This window comes from Fusarium mangiferae (assembly GCF_900044065.1).
Source record: "Fusarium mangiferae strain MRC7560 genome assembly, contig: FMAN_scaffold001, whole genome shotgun sequence".
NCBI lineage: Eukaryota > Fungi > Ascomycota > Sordariomycetes > Hypocreales > Nectriaceae > Fusarium > Fusarium mangiferae.
In genome coordinates, this window is record NW_024573921.1 from 1150686 (window position 1) to 1170394 (window position 19709).

The window sequence follows — 19709 nt, forward strand, 5'->3', positions numbered from 1 at the left end:
CGAGGATGCAGCTGAAGACCCTGGACATGTGTCAACTCGTCCAGTGGAATCCTGGATGTTGATGAGACTACTAGCCAGGGGCACAGTTATATCACGGGGGTGGCTGTGGACTGTCCTGTGTTTCCTGTCCTTATGCCTCATGGCGCCCCGGGGGGGGGTCTTTGCCTTTTGAGGCTGTGCATGGGATCAGTGTTGGAACGAAGATAGGATGGAGAATGTTGTCCAAGCTCAGATCAATCAAGTGGAGTAATCGGTTTTATTTTCTTTCCGCTTACATTAAAGTTTCTTGCTAGAATCGGTCATATGCGCTTCGGTCAGACTGTGTTATGATTGGCTATATCTATTTGCCTTGGCGTTGGTGATCTCTTCTCGTCTCACTTCGAGCGGCAACGTCAGGCAATGCGGCTTTTCAGTGCGGCAAACTGTTGTATAGCTCTTATTTTGACATATAAACATCGCCGTTCGTTCACATAAGTTATCCTTATGAACAGGATGTGTTTGTGAAACTACGTTTAGTTGTGTTGTGTCAGTCGGCATCTTCCTACCACTGATATAGCATACATATTGGCAAAACATAGAGGTCGAAACGACTATATCATATCCCGCTCTAGCCAGTTTCGATTGATTATCGTTACATTTCAAGCTTCTTAAAGGCTGGGTGCTAATATGACCATCAGAGTTGGCAGTTATGGTTCTATCAACCGGCGTGGTATAGGGTAGTTTACTTTATCCCAGTTGCTGGAACCTCGCATCGATTAGGTCTGTATGTCAACAAGGATAGTGGAAAGGAATTAACTCTTGTGGTATTCCTGTAAACTGACACGTTCTCACCTTATCGTGATGATTAAATTGTGTATTTTGTTGTTTCCGGTAGCGAAGCTTGGCGTCATGGAAACGGTGAATGGTGAACGTTTTACGAGTTTGATGACACGAATAAACAAAATACGAGTGATGCGGTTTTACGCCCTAGGATCCATCGACCAGGAGAGCATTCAAGGGAAAAGGCCAACGAATTCATCCTACGACTAAAACAAGAAAAAGCAACACAGACATACTTGGATTGTTATTCTCATCACGGGGTCATGCTGAAAACAGTCTCAAAGGCGATATGCCCTTATGTAATCCAATAGAAGCCCGGCACGCGATCTGGGTCATTCACGGTCTAGGAACCAACCACCTGTCGTCATTGCAGGTACACTCTCTAGTAAGACACACCAGCCCGATATTCAACCAACGTTCAAAGTACTGCTTCAATACGGGCTATTCTCTTCTATTCACGGATAGATTCGCTTATCTGGGCCACAAAGAACACTCGTACAAAGCCGGTTGGTACAAAGTTGCGCTATTAGCGAAATAGAGTGGTCGCCAGGCAGCGACCGCCTCTATCCTTGAGAAGAAGAAAACCTGCAACTACGAACTAAGAATTACACCATAAAGATCTTTGTCTTCCCTCGTTACATACGGTACAGAGTCGTAACATCAACGCGATCAAGCTACCAGGATCCTCCCTTCCATAGCCCACTGCTTTGAACAACAAAACCCCCGCCAATAGCGACCCCGCGATAGAGCATCGACCATGTCATCCTTCATCGTCAAGCTTTGGGAGGACATTTTTACCCCAGGCCCGACGCCCACCATCCTCAAGGCCGCGAATGCCTCCTTTGCCGCTCTCCAAATCGTCCTATTCTGTCTCCTGCTCGCTACGTACAATATCCATTGCGTCATTCTTTCCATCCTCTGTGGCGGTTTGTGGTGGAGCGTCAACTGGTTTGCCGCCGAGCTTGCCATCGCCCAGCGAGAGCAGCGTGAAAAGGAGGAGAAAGAGAAGCAACAACAGAAAGAGGTGTCGGGTAACGATGGTGAAGACAGCGAGACGGAGGTCGAGACGACTGTCCCGAGCAAGCCGTCTCCCGTCGCCGCGACAACCTCTGACGTTGCTGTAGCTGCTGCTGCTGGAGTCGAGCCTCTTCAGTCAAAGGGCGAAGTGAAGCAACGTTCTGGGGCTACCGGTACACAATCAAATGTTAGTACGGAGGACGAGTGGGAGAAGGTATCCGAAGCTGAGAATGAGAAGGACAAATAGAATCACTGTATACGCGGTTCAGGGGACACCAATTCAGACCATGAGGTGGGATGGTACGGATGCGTTAGTGATTTCAGAGAAAGAGACGACACTGGAGGAGGATACCCCTTGCGACATCTGTGATTTCTGGCGTGTATGTGGTTAGCGTAGTCACATCTTTTCTATCTTAGATATCAATTAGAGCCGAACTATGGTGATGAACTCTAGTCACGCATATCATGATCGTTGGCATGCTCTACACTCATACCGCACCCAAATACAGCTACGACTCACTATATGAGTCTCAAGCCCATGCCGACAATGACCCATGCGCCAATACACCAAAACAATATTCAACCCTAAAGTCAGATGAGTCATGAACAAAGAATTGCAACATAATTAGCAAGAACACAAGTAATACATGATAACCCCGCAGAGTTGTCTATCTTACATGACTTTTAGCTTCCGGGTCACATATGCTGCAACCAAACTGCTCATGGCTCCGATGAATAGGCACACCGCAATCGCGTTCGGACCATCTGGATCTGGCTGCTTCTTTTCATCACCCGCGAGCTCGGGACTCGTTCCAGGCTCGAGGACCGCGAACACGATGGTAGATATAAACGTACCAACAAACTGTGGCAACGTCGTATAGATGTTTAGGATGCCGAAGTATATACCCGATAACTCGCCTGTAGAAGCCGTAGATGGCATGCCAACCTCTGAACCGTGGTCAAGCTGCAAAGCTGCATCATCGTGGCTGATCTCGGAGAGCTCAATGTCGGGCTCGTCCGAAATGCGACGATATGCACCATCTGATCCGGCGCCACCTCCGAGCTTATTGACCTCTACGCCGAGGAAAGCACTCGGAGCCCACATGGCGAGAGTCCAAGGTCTAAGTACGCTTTAGTATCATACGGAGGGCGGAGAGCTGCTGCCAGACTTACATGCCGCATAGACACACCAGAACAGTCGCAAATCGGAAGCTGGTTGCAAATGGCGCCAAGGACATGGACGCAGCAAACATTAGGTGCCCAAACATCCAAGCTGTCAATAGATCAGGCTTCACCTTGTTGAACCGTGTCAAGAAGCCTGCGATTGCCTGAGGAGGCCGGTGGGTAAAGGAGTTGTCCTCAGGAGACTGGACAAACATGGGCAAAATCCAGGCACCTGCAAATGTGATTACGGAGTAAATAACAAGCGCAGTGCTTCCTATGCGCCCAATGGCACCGAGAGTATCCTTGGATTTCCTCGCATCGGCGGGCACGTCGTAACGAAAGTATGTTTCACCAACCCATGTGGTACTATAGAAAAGAAAAGGGAACCAACCGATCCAAGCCCAGAACTGTGCCCAGCAGATGGCTTGAATTCGAGGAGGTAGGTTTAGAAGTGTCGCCCAGATTTGGCGAAAGACTTTGAAGCGACCCTCATGTTGGGCTGGTTTGGAGGCTACCAGCACCCGCTCTGTAACGGCCCAGCAAGTGAGTGACGTTGAACTCAGAAGAGCAATGGTCGAGATGACTGTGAGCTGTTTGAACTGAGTATCGCCGAGCGTGGTTCCAAAAAGCTTCAATAAATCTACAGCCCCGGCACCATACGCAATCATATGACCAATTGCAGACATACGGCTTGCTACAAAAGACATTAATTCGACTCTCATTAAAGCAACATGTGTAAACTTACACCAAGCCGCCCCCGTCTGCTGTTTGTCGATTGGTAACGTATCAACAATGAGACTCTTGGAGCATGACATAACTGAAAAAGTCGTTAGTTTTGGCGGAGCTAAAGAGACGTTCATGGCACCATACCGGCATTAATAGCGAAATCAACAACATAGATGGCCAATACAGCCAATACTATCGTAGGTCGCTTGGCAGCCTCATCATCGGTCACCACGAAACCGACAATCTCACGGGTAAAACCTAATACCAGGAGGCTTATAGCAACAATAATGGAGCCAACGACCATCAACGGTCGCCGACGTCCCCATTTAGACTTACTCTCATCCGCAATGACGCCGACAACAGGCTGAACTATAAGGCCGGACAACGGCCCAGCAATCCATACTAGAGATGTGTTGCTTTTGGTTAAACCAAGATTAAGCAGATATGGCGTGCAGTCTAAAGACTTTCAGCAAGTTACGCCAGGAGATGATGAAACTGTAGACTTACATGTCATTTCGATACCCCATGTGAAACTAGATGAACCAATGTTAGGAAGCCAGCTCAAATTGGATCGCTGTTGCTGCAGCTCGCAGGCTAAGTAAACGTACGTTATGCCAATAGTAACGAAACTCAATAAAATCATGCGCACAGCCTCAGAGTTGCCTCTGATCGCGGGCTGTCCTGACCAGCTGGCCATGTTGGCCGGATTGCGCCCTTGAGGTTCAAGGCTAATGTTATCCTGGCTGTGTCTCCCCGAGCTATTGCGGTCGTATGAGTCTCGCTGCGGATGGCTGCCGTAAACCTCGGTACCGGTCGAAGAGGGAGTTGGCACTGGCGGCGAACAATCTCGGGGTGAATACAGAGCGTCGATAGATACGGCAGAAGCTGGGGGAGATATCGACGGTGTTGGAACAGGAGAAATTGAAGACGAGCGGGATGTCGAGCCTGCAGCAGGTACACTCGGGACAGTGAGGTGAGTATTAGACTGAGGATACGAATGACGTAAATCCTGTTGGGAGGTTTGATGCTGTAAAGTTGACCATGAGCTTTGATTCTGTTGACAATGAAGCCGAGACTGGAATTCAGCCACGTTGTGGTTATGCTGCAACGGTCCAAGTTCCTGATGAGGATGATGACGATGCCGCTGCGGGTACTCGCGATCGACCGCCTGCTCTTCCGGCGAGCTTGTCGCGGGCATATTGTGTAGGTTGTGTGGGTCATGAAATGGGGGAACCTTGAAAGAGTTAACAGTACCTTTTCGCGAAGCTTCTTGCTCTGCCAGGGGTTAAATTGAAGCAAAAGACTTGGCAAAGCTGTCGAGTAATGTAGGAAGGGCAAAGTAGAGATGCCAGACTTGCAGCTGATTGTTGGTACTCACCAAGCAGCCAAGATTGATTGGCACCATAAAAGGTACTATAGAGTACTACTTGCCTTAGGTAAAGAGGTACCTACTAACCTATTGCTCTACCTAGCGCTGTGAGCGGTGGTAGTATGTCACCCCCGCCCCCTTTCTCCTGCAAGGGCGGGACCTGTCTGTTTACCGCAGTGGATCTTTCCAACGTTCCAGCCTGGGGTTATTAGTTCCAAGTCACATGTTAGAGTTATTATCTACCAATTGGTATATGAGTACAGGTATGATGAACATTAAATGTTAGGTAACCATATGTTAGTCGGTATCAAGACAACGAAATAATGATGCTCAAACCCAATAAGAGTGCCAAAAGACACCATACAAAGATCTTGTCACCAAGATAACAATACAAGACCGCACATAACGATCCACGTGACCAAATTTAATAATTTAAGCTTCATCATGCTTGGGCCACTGGTATCTCATTCCATATCTTGGTCAACACGATTCTTTACATTTCCTCCCCTGGTAGCAAGATGCAACCGAACTTTATGGCCAAGCAAGCACTACCCGCCCAAGTTGTTTTCGGGTTCATCCCTCGTTATTCACACCTGAAATCTTACATACGTTGGTATTTTGCTCTGAACGCCTGGCTCCCCTGCTTTAAAACTCAAGGCCCCAACCACGCCTCTCTTTCATCCCGTGTTTCTGCTTTCGCGTATAGGACATTGAAGGCTTTTACCCAAATACAAGCCCAAACAAACAAATGAAAACTGAACCAAACGACACATTGTCGAACAGTGAGTTCAGCATAAATAGGAGCTGAAGGTTGAAGAAAAGGCGAGAATGAACTCATAGAAGACAAATGTTAAAAATGCTGATCAAGATGGACGCGTCTTAGAACCGGGTGAATCTTGCTGCAGTTTCAAATCGTAATGTCCGTGTAATAAACGCCCAAGCTCCTTCCTTGAATCCTAGTATAAATCTTGGATGTGTTGCGTAGTTGATTAGATCGCAGTTTGGGGCTGTGGTTATGAATCAGCGAGCCTGGCAAAATGCTTTGACCAAATCCACCCGACGCGATCGTCCGGATCATCCTGGTTCTTTGCTAACCAGAGCTCTCCTTTCTCACCAAGGACGTCGAAGATCTAGACTAGCAGTTAGCAGCCAAAAAACCAAGGTCATTTGTGAAGTGAGTGAACTTACTTCGCCGGCCTGATATACCAAGTACGGATAACCAGCTTCGTGTTTTGTCGTTGCAATATTGAACTCAAAGAGGGAAGCCGCTAGCCAAAGCACATTGTACCCGTCGTCTGTGGGTCCTCGCTCCCTTGAAGATGCCCGAGACGATCGAGCACTATCCTCAGGTCCGTCAGCTGGTGGCAAAGCTGAGTGGAAAAGCCCCGAAAACCGTCGGCCCTCTTGTGATTGATTCTGTGAACTGTAGGTCGTATGGGAGTCTCGGAGCTGTTGTGTAGCTGAGTCTGAGCTCTGTCGTGGAAGTCCCCCAGAGTCAAAACTTCTGCCTGTACTGGGTCTCGTAGAGGCGGCGAATGATCGCGTGCTACCAGGAAGATCTGGAGAGAGAGGAGATGCAGTGCCCTGCTGGTGGTTCCCGATACCCGAATAATAGTCACGATAATAATACTGATGTGGACTAGGGATGTTCCCAGCAGTGACACCTGTAGGCGATGCAGTATACGAACCGCTGTGGCGTTTTGTGAATTCGGGTGCAGGAACGCTTGGGGCCTGTTCACCGCTGATTGAGTGACCTCGACCCCGCGAATCACTCTCAGACGGACGTGATCGCATCCTCATGGATGATGATTCTTCGGTACTCCGTGTGGTTGACTGAGAAATTCGACCCCGATACATGGGATTGAGGATACCAATACTGGCTAACTGCTCCTGTTGATAGGGGAAGTCGCGTTGGAAAGTTGCCACGACCTCCTTAAGATCCGGCATATCAGGACAGTCGCCCAAAACTAGTTTCATCTTGTCCTTCCATATCCCATACCATCTCGTTTGGATGTTAACAAAGTTACCCAGACAGATGTTGCCCACCTTTTCAGTCAAAGCAGACAGCTTGGGGAGCTCTTTCTTCAGCGTATCGTTCAGAGCATCGTACTGCTCAACAAGTTCGTTGAGTTTGGAGTCAATACTTTTGCCCGCGCGCTTTAGCTGTTCGTATCGCTCGTAGTCCACACGGCGCTTTTGACGTTTTTTCATTGCCAAAGACGGGTTACCATAGGCTTTGATAACATGTTCAAACGGCTCAATGACATGTTTTCGGACTTGCGATAACTGGTATCCGTCAGTACTCTTTTCGACAAGCGTCACTCAAGCAATCAACGTACATGCTCCTCAAGCGCAACCTTTTCAAGGTCTCGCATCGAGATATTAAACTGGACCCACTTGCTTTCAAGCTCAGGATGGTTTCCTGGCTGTAGCCTCATCACCAACTCGATGGAAGACAGATACTGCAAAAATTCGTGTACATAGGCAGATACCTGCCTCGTGTAGAATTCGACATCTCGGAGAACAACTTGTAATCGCAGATAATCGTCGCCAAATTTCTCGTTCAATTTGGCATATTCGGAATCTTCACTTGTTCGGGTACCTGACGCTTGGAGCTTGTCGACTCTTTTACCGAATGCGCGCGCGAATCCTGCCTTAACATCGGATTCCTTTCGCTTTCTGCCGACGATCTGGCCGACAAGTTCGAAGTTCTTTTTGGTTTTGTTGATCTCGATGATGGCCGTCTCGAGGATCTCTTTAGCCTCAATTAGACCTTCTCGATCGGGATGATCCTGTGGGGTGTGCTGCAACAGCGTTATAATGAGATTTGGATACTTGGTGATGCGCTGCATTGGTTTAATTAAGAGTGAGTCCAAGTCCCATGCTGCAGTCAGGTCCTTCGCAACTTCGTTACATTCATTGAGCCAGACTTTCACCGTGGGATCCTGTTGTATCTGGATGAGTCGTTTGGCTGCCCCATCACTGTTCCTCAAGAAGCCTTCATGAGCGAGCTTCATCTTCTCCATATTGGCTTTGAAAACAGGGCCGATCAGGACGGAGCGATCTTTGGTATCATCAATGTCAGCAGGATTAAACTGCGAGGGCTCCGATATCAATGTGCCTTCCCTAGCAAGCGCAGACCGCCGGCTCTGCATCGTGTAAACAGCTAGAACTGCCTCTTTGATCTGCGCAAAGAAAGAGGTGTGGAATGCAATGATCTCATCCGTGTTCCGGAAGATGAGCTTCACAGTGTTGGCGTCGAGCTTTGGGCAAGCCTCTGCTGTCCCTTTGTATATCTCTTCAACAATATTCATGTCGCGCACGAACACAGCCTCAGTGTCAACAAGCTCTTTTATAACGTTGCGTCGTTGAACAAGTCGGTGCTTTTCCTTTCCTGTTGGACCCTGTTTATCATATGTTTCGGAGTTTGCATCTCCGTTCAAAGTGGTTGCATCCGCGAAATACTGATTATGGGTTGACAGGGATGTGGTGTCCATCGATTGAGGCGTTGTCATCATGGGAATGTAATCTTGCGACCCTCTTTCAGAATTGACAAATGTGCTTCCACTTTGGGACTGCTCATAATAAACACCTGATGCTCGTTGCGAATTGCAAGCGGAGCCGGATGTTGAAGCCGGTATGGGGGGAGGTTCGTGATTAGGGGATGGGAAGTACGAGAAGCTCTTGCTGGCTCTGTTGGAAAGATAAGGAATGGAAAACCCATCTCCAGTGTCTAGCTCTGGGAGTTGATGACTTAGATACGGCGACTGGGTCAAGTCAGTAGAGGGTCGGATCTCCGGTTGACTGTTGCGAATTTCCAAAGGTCGCTCGACAGGTCGGCTATTTCGATGGATAGATGTTGTTTCAAAGATTGTAACATGGCCATGATCTCCAGTTTCGTTCTCATCATCATCGGGAAACACTGGTGAGCGCCCCGCTGGAGACACGTCGCCACTATTGATCGAAAAGTCAGTCCACGCTGACTGCTGACTTGTTCTATTCGTCGTCGACAAAGTCGGTACCAAAAGATTTGTTGAAATCTCCGGCCGCTGCTGTTCATCATAAGCATAATGAGGCTCGTTGTTGGTATCCAGAGATTCACAAGTCGAGGCACGATGTGACGAGAATTGGTCGTCGGACGGCACCTCTGATCTACAGTCGTTTCTGCCGGCCTCTTCTGCGTCCTCGGTACAACTGTCAGTGATAGCACCATCGTCATGAAAGCGGCGATACTGCCTCGTTGCTTCATCGTATTCCGAATCAGAATGGCAATCTGATTCATATTGGGGCTCAATTCGTGGGAATGGGACCGTTTCTTCAAGGCTTTCAGCCGCTCTTGGTTCGTCACTGGGTGGCAGAACGGTGATTGTAGTTTTGTAGGACTCAACACCTGGTTGTGGCACGTCTGCTTTGGCCTGAATATCGAATGCTCCAGGGATGAAAGGCGTAATAACCTCATCATGCTTCGACAATGCATGTTCAGCTACATCAACGGTATTGGATGCGGATTTTGGTCGAACTGGCGAGTCAGGGTCATCCTCGAACGGGTAATGATACTCGGCCTTCGGAGGAGATGCGGACTTCTGTGCCTGTGGACTGGGCGGCTTGACAACCGTGATGGGAACTTCGAGCGGCGTCTGTGAGGACCTTGGAGGGGTAATTTGAGGTTCGTTATCGAACTCTGTTGTTTCTGATGCTATCGAATCGGCAGTTGGTGGTCGCTCTGGTTCACCAGTAGGAGGGCTGAGGGCTGGAAAGCTGCCAGGAACACCCAGGGTGGGTGAATCAAAGTCTTGAGCCGATGACTCGTCGGTAAGTGCTGCCTGTGAGGTCGCACTGAGCATCAATGACGCTGGTGGTAGTGCCATTGCGATGTCAACCGGACTCATCGTTGGGTCATCCAGAAACGGTGAAGGCTGATCTCGGCGTGGCTCTCCATCAGGTTGATCGTAAGACACCTCGTGGCTACCTGGGAATGCAATAGTATCTGGGAGGTCAACCACGTTCAAGGCATTTTGCACTTCTGTGGCACTTGAAACCTCCGGGCTCAAACTTGGCCCACTACCAATCCTGAACTCTGACGATACTAAATGGTCATCTGGAAGGGGCGGAACTGGTGGAATATCGGCGGGGATTGGTGACTCTGTAGCATTAGGCTCTGGCGTAACAGATGGTGAATTCGAGTTTGAAGAAGTAGTGGCAGTAGCCTTGGCCCTGGCAGCAGCCTCCATTTCTCTCCGCCTTCGGTCTACTGCCTTTTGTCGTGCCTCGAGCGCTTGGCTTTCTCGAATGGACTTCGTATAAGCTAGTCGGATATGTTCTCGTCGCTGTTCAAAATCAATCGGTCCTACAGAGATCTTCCGCCGGCGCGATGATGGTTCAGCTATCCTGGACTGCGGAATGGATGTAGGATTTGGTGACCTAGCCCTTTCCACTGCCCTCATCCGAGAGCTTGCCGTTGTAGCCACGGAAACGGGTTGACGAGGCCGAGAACTTCTGAGAGGAGGGGATAGCTTCGGGGGAGGCGCTATGATATTTGCCTGAAGGCGATTGTTGTTCGTTGGTGTGACCAGAGTTCGAGGTGCCGCCTTTCGAGTAACGCCGCTCTGAGTTGGAGTCTTTGCCCTCGTCGGAGTCTTTGCCCTTGTCGTCGGAGTTCCTGCCCTTGATGTTCGGCCATTCACTTGCGGTCGTTTGAGAGCTGGTGAGTTCGAACGCGTCGAAGGTGTTGAATCACTGGGGCTATTCACTTTTCTCACAGAGCGTGGCAGTTTGGATGTAGATCCAGCACTCGAGGTATTGGTCGTCGGCGATTTTCGAGAAGGTGTTTTACGAGAGACCGGAGGTACTGAAGGGGATTTTGGGATGTCGCTATGTGACCGTATGTGGCCTTTTTGAGGGGCCTGGGTAGGTTGCCCGTTGTTATCGTGGCCGTTGAGGCTACGATACCAGATACTTGGGGACGAAGGCTCGGCGACATCTGGTGGATCAGATAGACTTCTTTGATGGCTAAATGGATGGTGTAAGCTGGATTCAGATGTCCTTCGTGGGCGAACGCCCTCAATTCCATAACCAGCAGTGGGAAAATTGTGTTGCTCGGGAAGAATCTCGCCGAAAAGCAAGCCTTGAGAACGCGAAGGTGTGGGGGAGATAGAAGAAGAAGTCGGTTGTTGTGGTGGAGACTCTGGCGCCAAGTTGGACGTGGGTTTGGAGGCATTTGAGTTTCCGCTAGCAGTACTTCGCGGTTTCCCTATACGACTGGCAAAAGACTGAGAATTATTCGAGACCTGGTCCTCGGCAACATATCTTGATCTCTGGGAGCGGGCTGATGAGGACATTGTTTGCTTGCTGAACGAATTCGAACCATCACGTAATGTCGAGTAAGACGTTGCACCATTTCGCGGTTGTGGACCGACACCAACATCTTGCCTAATCTTAGCTGCAGCTCCCGTATGCGCCGGGGCACGGGGAATTGATGAAGGTGCAGCACCATTCTGGTCGAAGCGCCTTTTCAGATCCCTCACACTGGGGTGAGTTCCAGTGGGTTTATAGCCAGGAAGAGCAGGCCTGTTGTCGACAGGATTTGACGTGGAACGCATATTGATCTCTGTTTGCGATGTAATATGAAGTTTTGGCGTTAAGCCATCACCGTTGGAACGCAATGACGGACGCAATGCCGAGGAACCGATAGAGAGGGACTCTTGATTATTGTGGTATGTTCCCCGATAGCTTTTGTAGAAGTCGTCGGGGTTTACGGGGGCGAAGGCATGGTGGGCTCCTGTAGAAATCGAATCGTACTCGTCGGCGTGAGGCACAGGAGGACGGGAAGAGGCGCTACGTTGGTCGAAATGAGATGCAGGAGCGGCGGAAGGCGAAGAATCGGGGAGGTAATGACGGCGGTCGTGAGATAGCTGATCGTTGAGATAGTCTTGTCTGAGGTCAGTGGTGTGGTCGATGCGACGATTGTGGTCGTGATCGTGATCGTAAGGGCGCTGATTCTTATTATGTTGGGAGAGGTGATGAAGGTCGTGGTGAGGCTCGAGATTGGGGCTTCGAAAGCCCGAGTCTACATCCTGTACGTCCGCTTGGAGGCCCGCGTGAAGGGCCATATCCATGTCGTTATCCATGGTGGCCTGAGCATCGGTCAGGCTCGTCGAGCGGAGCGACTGGTTGGGGGACTATAGACCCATGCAGAGAGCATCGATGCGTTGGCGTTTAAGCGTTGTGCGGGCGTTGGCGTGAGGCGCACTTGATAGGTGTGAGGATAATTGCTGTACTGTAGGTCCTGGAGTCAACTGCAAATGGGCCTGAAGAGTGTAGCGACCAGGGGGTATAAGAAAATCAATGGCCCTCACAAGCTCACAACTGCAGGATCCAACCGTGGACAAGTGAGCAGGAACAACAAGATGGGGGCACCAAGCTAGACCAGTCCCTGGAAGTCGAACGACGTTCGGGATGGGAGGGTCGAAAATCGAAGTGGACACTCTTGGTGGATGCTGCCAGTCAAGCGCTTTATTGATGCAGTTAGTCTGAAGAGTGCTGTGGATGGAGTTGCATGTGCGTGCATAAGGCAATCACCTGTGTCCAGGTAGCCAGGCCAGAGAGCTGAGGGCACAAACAGCACAGAGTAAGCGGGTCGAATGAGGCTCGAGGGTGGATGATCCCTGAGAAAAGGGAGCAATAGGGGCCTAATAAGCGGGATCACTTCCTGAGATGGGCGACAGTTCGGTAGAAGAGAGATATAGAGACAAACCAACACCAAGATATTTTACGTGGAAGGAGTGGTATGGAAGACGCGATCTTATGAAGGATAGGCCAAACTTACTATTACCCTTGTCGTCGGGTATGATATCAAGTAAAATCAAGTGAAAGCACAGTTACCAGGTACAGTATCAATACCTTACCTAGGTAGGTACCTAAGGTAGGTAGTCAACAGCGTTCAATCGGGATTTCCATTGGATTGGGGATTGCCCGCAGATGGGGTGGTATCTTCCTCAGTGGAGCACATCCATCCGTTGAAGCTTAAGGTACCTAAGCACCTACCTAGGGAGTAGTGGAGGTGCCTGGAGAGCATGGAAACAACGGCGACGCTTTTGGTTGGATGTACGGAGTAAGTACATCCATGATCAATCACATCAAGAGAATACTTCATAAACCGTGCACAACGGCACTCATCAAGTAGCGTGGACAACACCTCCACATTTCATGACCATGCATTTGGCATTCCCGTATCTATGTACAGCCGCTGAACAGGTAGCTTCGAACAATGGACTGCCGACGGAGGGCCGCTTGTTGTGGCCAGCCTAAGAAAACCTTGTTAGGATAGCAGGGCGAGGGACCAATAAAGGAACACAGGACACTTGAAGAACCTCATGGTCGCATCCGACATATGAAAGCGAACACCATGTCCTAGAGACTACAGAGTCGAGCATACCTAAATGTCACAGCCGAGTTGCGTTTCTTAGACCAAGCTAAGACTCGAAGGTCTACTGTGGTGCTTGGTTGACTTATGGCGGTCCTAAGATCCAGTGTTTCTCCCCTGCGTCAATTCCCAAGTCCTGCGATATCCTTACCCATGTCCCAAACTGGAGCATCTAGCCATCTGCTTCTAATACATAGATAGTTGCAACATTGGCCTTAAAACACGAGAATAACTAGTAAAGCATTTTAAAGTTTCTGTAAGTATCAATATATCTCAAAAAAACGAAAGGCCCTCCCTGTCTTCCCCCTGAAGTGTTAGGGGTTTATTACGATCTAATCCAATGGATGGCATTGTGACTGGTCTCGTAAACCGCGAACCGTTTCGTGTGGCAGCCGATTCAGCAGCCTCAATTCCACCCGCTTGGGCAGTGTATCAATGAATCCAGGCTCACCAGCCCATTCATTTTTCCATGAGTTGCAATGACCTTCGAAGCGTCGAGACTAGAAACATAGCAAGTTAAACTTTCCCACTGTAGCACATTGGGCATATGCCTCATTCACCTATTGCACTTATTGCCATTCATCTATGTCAAATCGGGCAAGGAACCCCGCGTTGAATCGATTATTACTGCGTTTGGAGGAACAAATGGCGATTGTCCATTCACCAGAGCTACTCAATTCCCAGCCAGTCTTTCATCCTCTGACGTTATGCATCCCCTTTCTCGCCTTAATTTCTCTCTCATTCCGTCCTGCATATCAGTTGTACCTGGAGCCAGGTACCTAGATTTGCCATCCACAGGTGGAACTTTGGATACCTAGGTACCTAGGTAGTCTGAGGTGGCTATTAGGGTCGTTTTGTCCTGGGAACTGCCTTTTGAAGAATAAACATACTAAGAATACGCGGTCCTACGCACCGTTGGCCATGAGAATCACACAATAGTCAAGCCACTCACATCTGATTTTGGTTTCATTGCCAAATCTCATTGTTGTGGTGTGGTTGTTTTGTGCCTGTAACTTTCTGCCCTTGGCTTACTCGTGCTTTTGGGACATTTAGTCCATAGTGGCGTGGCTGTGGCTTTGATATATCTTATGTTTAATAAGGAAGCTTGTCCTAAGAACTTTGAAGGTACTGATGAGTAACGATAATATAACAACAAATCTTCTTCCGGTCTGCTTGACTCCCGAGCTTGTGTTCTAAGGTCTTCGACTGATCGGGAGACATAGGTGCAACACACTTTGATCCGGCTCTTGTGGGTTCTGCCGGTTCTTTATCAGTGGAGGCTGAGAAAGGAAAGCATTTCATTATTCATCACCAGAAGTCCGCAATGTTTGAAGCCACTTTCTATTTTCGAAGTCGTAATCTAGACTACATTCACCAAACCGTCCCCTTTTTCGTATGTTTGATTCCCATTGTTCATCCTTGTGGCAGATCCGGGGCTCCATATCCATCAATTATCCGAGCTGACCACTTTTCAGCCTAGGTAGATACTTAGGCTCTCGTTTTCAGGGTCTCACAAAGAAAATTGCACAGTCGCACAGATTTCCTCCGTGCTCGCCGTTCCTGCGTTGTGATACTGCGTGTGATGGTATGCAGGACCGCTTACAACGCTTCTTAGCGACCATGTCAATTTCATCTGGAATCCCAGCTTCTCCCAAAGGGACACCTCATCTACCACACCGAAAACTCTATCTCCCGCAGCAAGTATATGCAATTCTATGCTGTGGTCGCTTTCGCGGACGTGTAAGGCTCGCATTTCTTGCCCTTTTTGCTTAGCAGCAAATTGCTTTCATGTTACCCAACCCTCGCTGTCTCTGATGTAAACCACACTTCCTAGCCGAGATGAAAAGCAAGCATAACCACGAGGCTCTGATAAGTAGTAGAATATAGGCTTTTCCTGATTGCATCGAACAAAGTTCATTACCTGAATTCCTGTTAATGATCAGTGGCCAATTCTGTGATAACGCCCAGTGAAGCGGCTGGTTGCTTACCCCTGGAACCGGCATCACACTAAATCTGCGCTAATCCCTCTGGGGACAAGCTCCCGCTCCCACGTCTGGTAAGGATCATCCACATTGCATCAAATCAATGTTCGAATCTCTGTGGCTCGTAGGATTCCATGCTAGCTCGAATAATTACACGAGCGATCATCGGAAAACACAGCGGCTGACAACCGTTCAATGGGGAAAAGATACAGAAAAAGTATGGAAAACCAGAGAAAGCGAAAGTCGGAGACTATTGTCGCGTCAGAACGCCAAAAGCAAGCCAAACTGCTCGAGAGAATACCCGTGAGGCGCGACCTTCTGGAACGTCATTACAGCAGGGTCATCTCGTTAAGAGAATATGTCCTCTCCCAGTTACCTCATGGATCTCGACTCCGACGGAAGAAAGTGGCATCCATCGGCGAAGCAGATGATGCCAGAGAGATTGAGAAGACTTTATCACGACTCCTAGACACGTCACTTGTTTGTTTTGCCCATCAAGAAGCCGACAACGATGACACGAGATGGGAGCAATGGCTAGCATTCTCACAGAGAGAGGACGAGTCTTATGTCAGTCTTTCCGACGGGATTTCTGGATCAATATTCTCCCAAAATGAGGTCAGTATAGCATAGTTATTTGTATGAAAAGTCGCTCACAATCATATAGATCGTAGATTTTGTTGTATGGCGTCTCTTCTCTAGAGAGGTTCAAGTCGGAAGACGACCCAAGCACTTGTTGTGTGACGGGTTCAGGAAATCAGCCGGACCAGATGACCAAGGAACTACAACTATTCCTGGACTCTTCAACCTCTTTCCGAACTCTAACGTTGAGGCGCTGAGGGAAAACCCTTGGCCACAATTATTGGCCCTTCTTGGCAGAGCTGGAGAGAAAGTCATGATCAATCTCCTTGTTGACAACTCTATATATTTAGAGGTTGAAGCAGGTTTCAACAATTATTATCAACTGACAGGTAAGACAGCAAAACACTAGAAGTACACATCTGACCAATTTAGGTGTGCCACTTGCAGAGCTTGACCTTCATGGAGGCAGTCTGTCAATGGCTAAAGGATCTAAAAGCGAAGCACGCAAACCTATAGACATAACTCTAGTGAGAAGCAGAATGTTCTATGCTAAGCCATCCCTTACGGCACAAGGACACGTTCAGCCCGGCTATAAGCACATTCGTAAGTGCAGAAAGCACATCCAATCAGAAATATTATTAATGGTTTTCAGACGTGCTGAATCGGTACAAGAACGCTCCCATGTCCAACGACCTAGAGATCCAGCGCCAAGGTGCAATCAAGGTGATGATGTACATATTTCCTCGGCAATTCAGACTTCACAACGTCTTTACTTCTCAGGTCGACCCCACGATAACCTCGCAGAAGTTTCAAGACTATACGATGAGAGAAGAGGAGATTGCTCCCCATTTCCAAACAAAAGCAGGAGACACCGGGTCGCAAACGCCAAAAATACCCAAGAGGCTTCGTGGATATACTGAAGAACTTGTGAAACGCTTGCAAGTTCTCCACGGCCGGTGTTCATATATAGAGCTCTTGAAGCACCACTGCCCCTGCACTTTTGACAGGCCATCGCGGACTAGGAAGCCGAGGACCAAGAGGAGTCTCATATCGCCTCGAAAGTTTATTTCATCACAACGCCCGACGACGGGTTCATACTATAAGTGTGCTCCATCTCAGAAGCAATCCAAGCCAGGGCTCTTGAACACGCAAGCACCAGCACTTCCATATCATAAATCCCTGGTAGAGCTAGCCACCCCTCCATCTCAGGTCTCATCGTTTTGTCAAGCCGTCTTGTCCAAGATTATCCCCAGAGACTTCTGGGGGGATGATGCCGTACAGAAGCGCAACAAATTCACCATCATGCGAAGCGTCGATCGTTTTATCAGGCTCAGGCGCTTTGAAACCATGTCGCTACATGAAATAACACAAAATATGAAGGTAGGTGTCCGTTTAGTGCGAAAGCTTGACCATGGCTAATCATTTATCAGATGGCAAATATCTCTTGGCTTCACTCGCCAGTTCTGGGCGACCAAAGACCAAGCAAAACTGATACTGCAAAGCGCCTGGAGATTTTTGATGAATTCATTTATTTCGTTTTTGATTCTCTCTTGATCCCTCTGATCCGAAACACATTTTATGTTACTGAGTCTAACACTCATCGATATCAAGTTTTCTACTTTCGCCATGAAGTTTGGAGACACATAGCAGAGCCAGCCATGATGGAACTTAGAGCAGACATGTTTGAAGAGGTCAAGTTGGATGATGCGCTGCAGGTATTACGTTCTCGAAAGCTGGGCTTTAGCCAAGTTCGACTCCTTCCAAAAGGCAACAAACTTCGCCCCATCATGAATCTCCGGCGCAGGGTTATGACCAGGGCACCTTCAAGCAAGCTTGGGCGTAGTATAAACACTATCTTGGGTCCCGTGCATTCGTTGCTGAAGCTAGAGAAGGTATGTGAGGTGACAAACATTCAGGGGTTGAAGCTGACTCGAAACCCAGAGGATCAACCCGTCCAAGTTGGGTTCAACCATGTTCTCCGTCAGCGATATTTATTCCCGGCTGAAAGCATTCAAGCAATCTCTGGGCCCTGAATATGGTAAATTGTACTTTGTCAAGGCTGATGTCAAGGCTGCTTTCGATACCATCCCACAAGAGGCAGTTGTCAATCTGATGAAGTCCGTGCCAAGTCAGTCGAAGTATACCATCATGAAACACGCAGAAGTGAAGCCTGGGGAACGAGCAGTGGTAGCTGACGACAAGTCCTCGTCCAAAGCTATTCGACGATGGCATGCAACAGCCTTGAGCGAGAAGGAAAACCCAGATTTCATCGTACGGCTTGAGCAAAACCTGGCTCAAAACAAGAAAAACACTGTCTTTGTGGGCAGCGCTTTACGCAATACTCATAACATTGGAGAACTGATGCATCTTCTCAGGCAACATGTCGAGCATAATCTTGTCAAGATTGGAAAGAAATATTACAGACAGAAAATCGGAATCCCTCAAGGCTCTGTGTTATCTTCATTCTTATGCAATTATTTCTATGCTGACCTTGAAGTTAAACATCTGGACTTCCTTCGTTCGCCAGACTGCCTACTGTTACGCCTCATTGACGATTTTCTTCTAATCACCCAAGACCAGGAAAAGGCGATCAAGTTTGTCAACGCTATGCATGTGGGGTTTCCTGAGTATGGCGTTGCGGTCAACCCGACCAAGACCATGGTCAACTTTGACATGCTATTTGATGGTGAGCCCGTGCAGAAGTCTAACCATGAGAAAGGATTCCCCTACTGCGGAACCACTATAAACTGCAAGACACTGGATATCACCAAGGATAGAGACAGAGATGCAAATATTGGTACGCTCGAGAGTCATGCTTCTAGGACAATCCAAAACCAGTACTTACACCTAGAAAGATGTATCTGCTTCTCTCACGGTCGACTTCGGCCGCACACCTGGCCAGAATTTTCGGCGAAAGGTTCTAAGTTAGTCCCCTGTACCACATGAACCCAAAGAGTTGCTAATCAAGGCTCCTATGACCATAAAGACGCTTTCAAGATTCAATCTCATCTGATGTTTTATGACACGTCCCATAATGCAAACCGAACCGTTCTCAACTCGCTTCGAAGTACTTTTGTTGAGACTGCGAGTAAAATGTACGCTTACCTGCGTTGCCTCGGAAAGACACAGCAACCGAGTAGCGAAATGATACTCCGTAAGTTGCTCAAACTCATAATGCGGCTGCTTCAATGTCTGATCTTCTTAAGGAACAATCGCTAAAGTGATCGACGTTGCCTTCCTGCTCTTGACTAGCAGATCTCGGGTGATGAGATATCCCCAGTACATCTGTGACGTGCGAAAATCCCAAGTTGCTCTGTAAGTGTTTATCGCTGTGCCGTTCCTTGCTTGGAAGTATCCTAATAGTGATAGAAATGCGTGCCTTGCTTTTGAGAAGGTATTGGCAGCAAAACAGACCAACTATCAGCCTGTTGTGAAGTGGCTTCGTAATGAAGCTGATAGGCTTGCCTCGGGCCAGAAATACGAGCTCCTGCGGGCTTCATGAGCTAGGCGAATAGTAAATTCAATCAAAATGGTTAAATGATCTATCTCTAATAACTTTGTCTCTTCTATGCACGAAGAATAGTCTAAGACATATCCTATAATCGACTTACCCCTTGATTTCACGAATATG

General features: G+C 48.5%; 4 protein-coding genes across 4 annotated transcripts; 2 read left to right on the forward strand and 2 right to left on the reverse strand.

Moving 5' to 3' along the window:
• Positions 1 to 1576: 1576 nt before the first annotated feature.
• On the forward strand, positions 1577 to 2083 carry FMAN_00877 (uncharacterized protein; the record flags this gene model as incomplete). Its single annotated transcript, XM_041828453.1, has 1 exon — positions 1577 to 2083. The coding sequence occupies one exon, from the start codon at positions 1577 to 1579 to the stop codon at positions 2081 to 2083; it is 507 nt and encodes a 168-aa protein (XP_041676210.1).
• A 426-nt stretch (positions 2084 to 2509) lies between these two features.
• FMAN_00878 (uncharacterized protein) lies at positions 2510 to 4924 on the reverse strand (the record flags this gene model as incomplete). Its single annotated transcript, XM_041828464.1, has 7 exons — positions 2510 to 2957; positions 3010 to 3694; positions 3746 to 3817; positions 3871 to 3984; positions 4063 to 4182; positions 4234 to 4259; positions 4335 to 4924. 7 exons carry the CDS (start codon positions 4922 to 4924, stop codon positions 2510 to 2512), a joined length of 2055 nt encoding a protein of 684 aa, XP_041676211.1.
• A 1184-nt stretch (positions 4925 to 6108) lies between these two features.
• Positions 6109 to 12222, reverse strand: FMAN_00879 (uncharacterized protein; the record flags this gene model as incomplete). Its single annotated transcript, XM_041828475.1, has 3 exons — positions 6109 to 6225; positions 6284 to 7381; positions 7435 to 12222. 3 exons carry the CDS (start codon positions 12220 to 12222, stop codon positions 6109 to 6111), a joined length of 6003 nt encoding a protein of 2000 aa, XP_041676212.1.
• Positions 12223 to 15718: 3496 nt separating this feature from the next.
• Positions 15719 to 19580, forward strand: FMAN_00880 (uncharacterized protein; the record flags this gene model as incomplete). Its single annotated transcript, XM_041828486.1, has 9 exons — positions 15719 to 16114; positions 16164 to 16467; positions 16511 to 16681; positions 16731 to 17458; positions 17509 to 17970; positions 18020 to 18995; positions 19065 to 19232; positions 19285 to 19393; positions 19448 to 19580. The coding sequence occupies 9 exons, from the start codon at positions 15719 to 15721 to the stop codon at positions 19578 to 19580; spliced, it is 3447 nt and encodes a 1148-aa protein (XP_041676213.1).
• Positions 19581 to 19709: the final 129 nt, after the last annotated feature.